Genomic DNA, 659 nt, shown 5'->3' with positions numbered 1-659 from the left:
GGCGGTACCTTCCCGGAGCTGTGCCCGCAGAAGAAGCAGCGGTTCGATTGCCTCATGATGGTGATGCCGGGAACCTCCACCGTGTACTGGGAAAGAAGCAGGAGCACGGGGTGAGCCCCAGGACGGAGCATGGCCCCATGCCAGGGAGTGGCCCCCAGCCCGGCCATTACCTTCTGCGTCTCCTGGACAGTGTTGAGGTCTATCTCGATGACGTGGCTCTGCAGCCCCCCCACGAGCAGGGTGCTGCTGTCTGTCAGCAGGAGGCTGTGCATGTCCTCGGCCTCATCCATGCTGCAGCAGAGACCACCCTCACGCTGCCGCCTGGCTCTGGGGGGCAGCGGGGCAGGATCTCGGGGGGCCGACAGGACTGGGGGAAGGCACTTACAGGTAGTCAAAGATGATGAGTCCCCCTCGCGACATGTACTTCAGGTTGGTTTTGGTCAGGAAGAGGACCCCGTTCTCCAGGCTCTGGATCTGGCGGATGTCGTCACTGCTGTTCACTTGGAAGGACGAGTACCGCTCCAGCGTCGGGCCAAAGAAGGAGGTAGCATGGCCCTGAAAGGAGCCAAGGACAGGCCTGTCAGGTGTCCTCCCTTAGACACGTCGTGGGCCAAGGCCACCCTGCCCTGCGCCAGCTCCCAGCGGGACGCTGGCTACCG

General features: G+C 63.4%; 1 protein-coding gene across 1 annotated transcript in view; it reads right to left on the bottom strand.

The window, feature by feature from the left end:
• The window catches only part of PAN2 (PAN2 poly(A) specific ribonuclease subunit), a gene marked incomplete at both ends in the record, with an annotated part of 4,127 nt that overhangs the window by 2,995 nt on the left and 473 nt on the right, over positions 1-659 (bottom strand). The window contains 3 exon segments of the mRNA XM_010142407.1: positions 9-86; positions 171-291; positions 386-555. Coding sequence (XP_010140709.1) covers positions 9-86; positions 171-291; positions 386-555 — 369 coding nt within the window.

Source organism: Buceros rhinoceros, unplaced genomic scaffold (genome assembly GCF_000710305.1).
Source record: "Buceros rhinoceros silvestris isolate BGI_N320 unplaced genomic scaffold, ASM71030v1 scaffold22090, whole genome shotgun sequence".
Taxonomy (NCBI): Eukaryota; Metazoa; Chordata; class Aves; order Bucerotiformes; family Bucerotidae; genus Buceros; species Buceros rhinoceros.
This window is presented reverse-complemented; position numbering and strand designations above follow the sequence as displayed.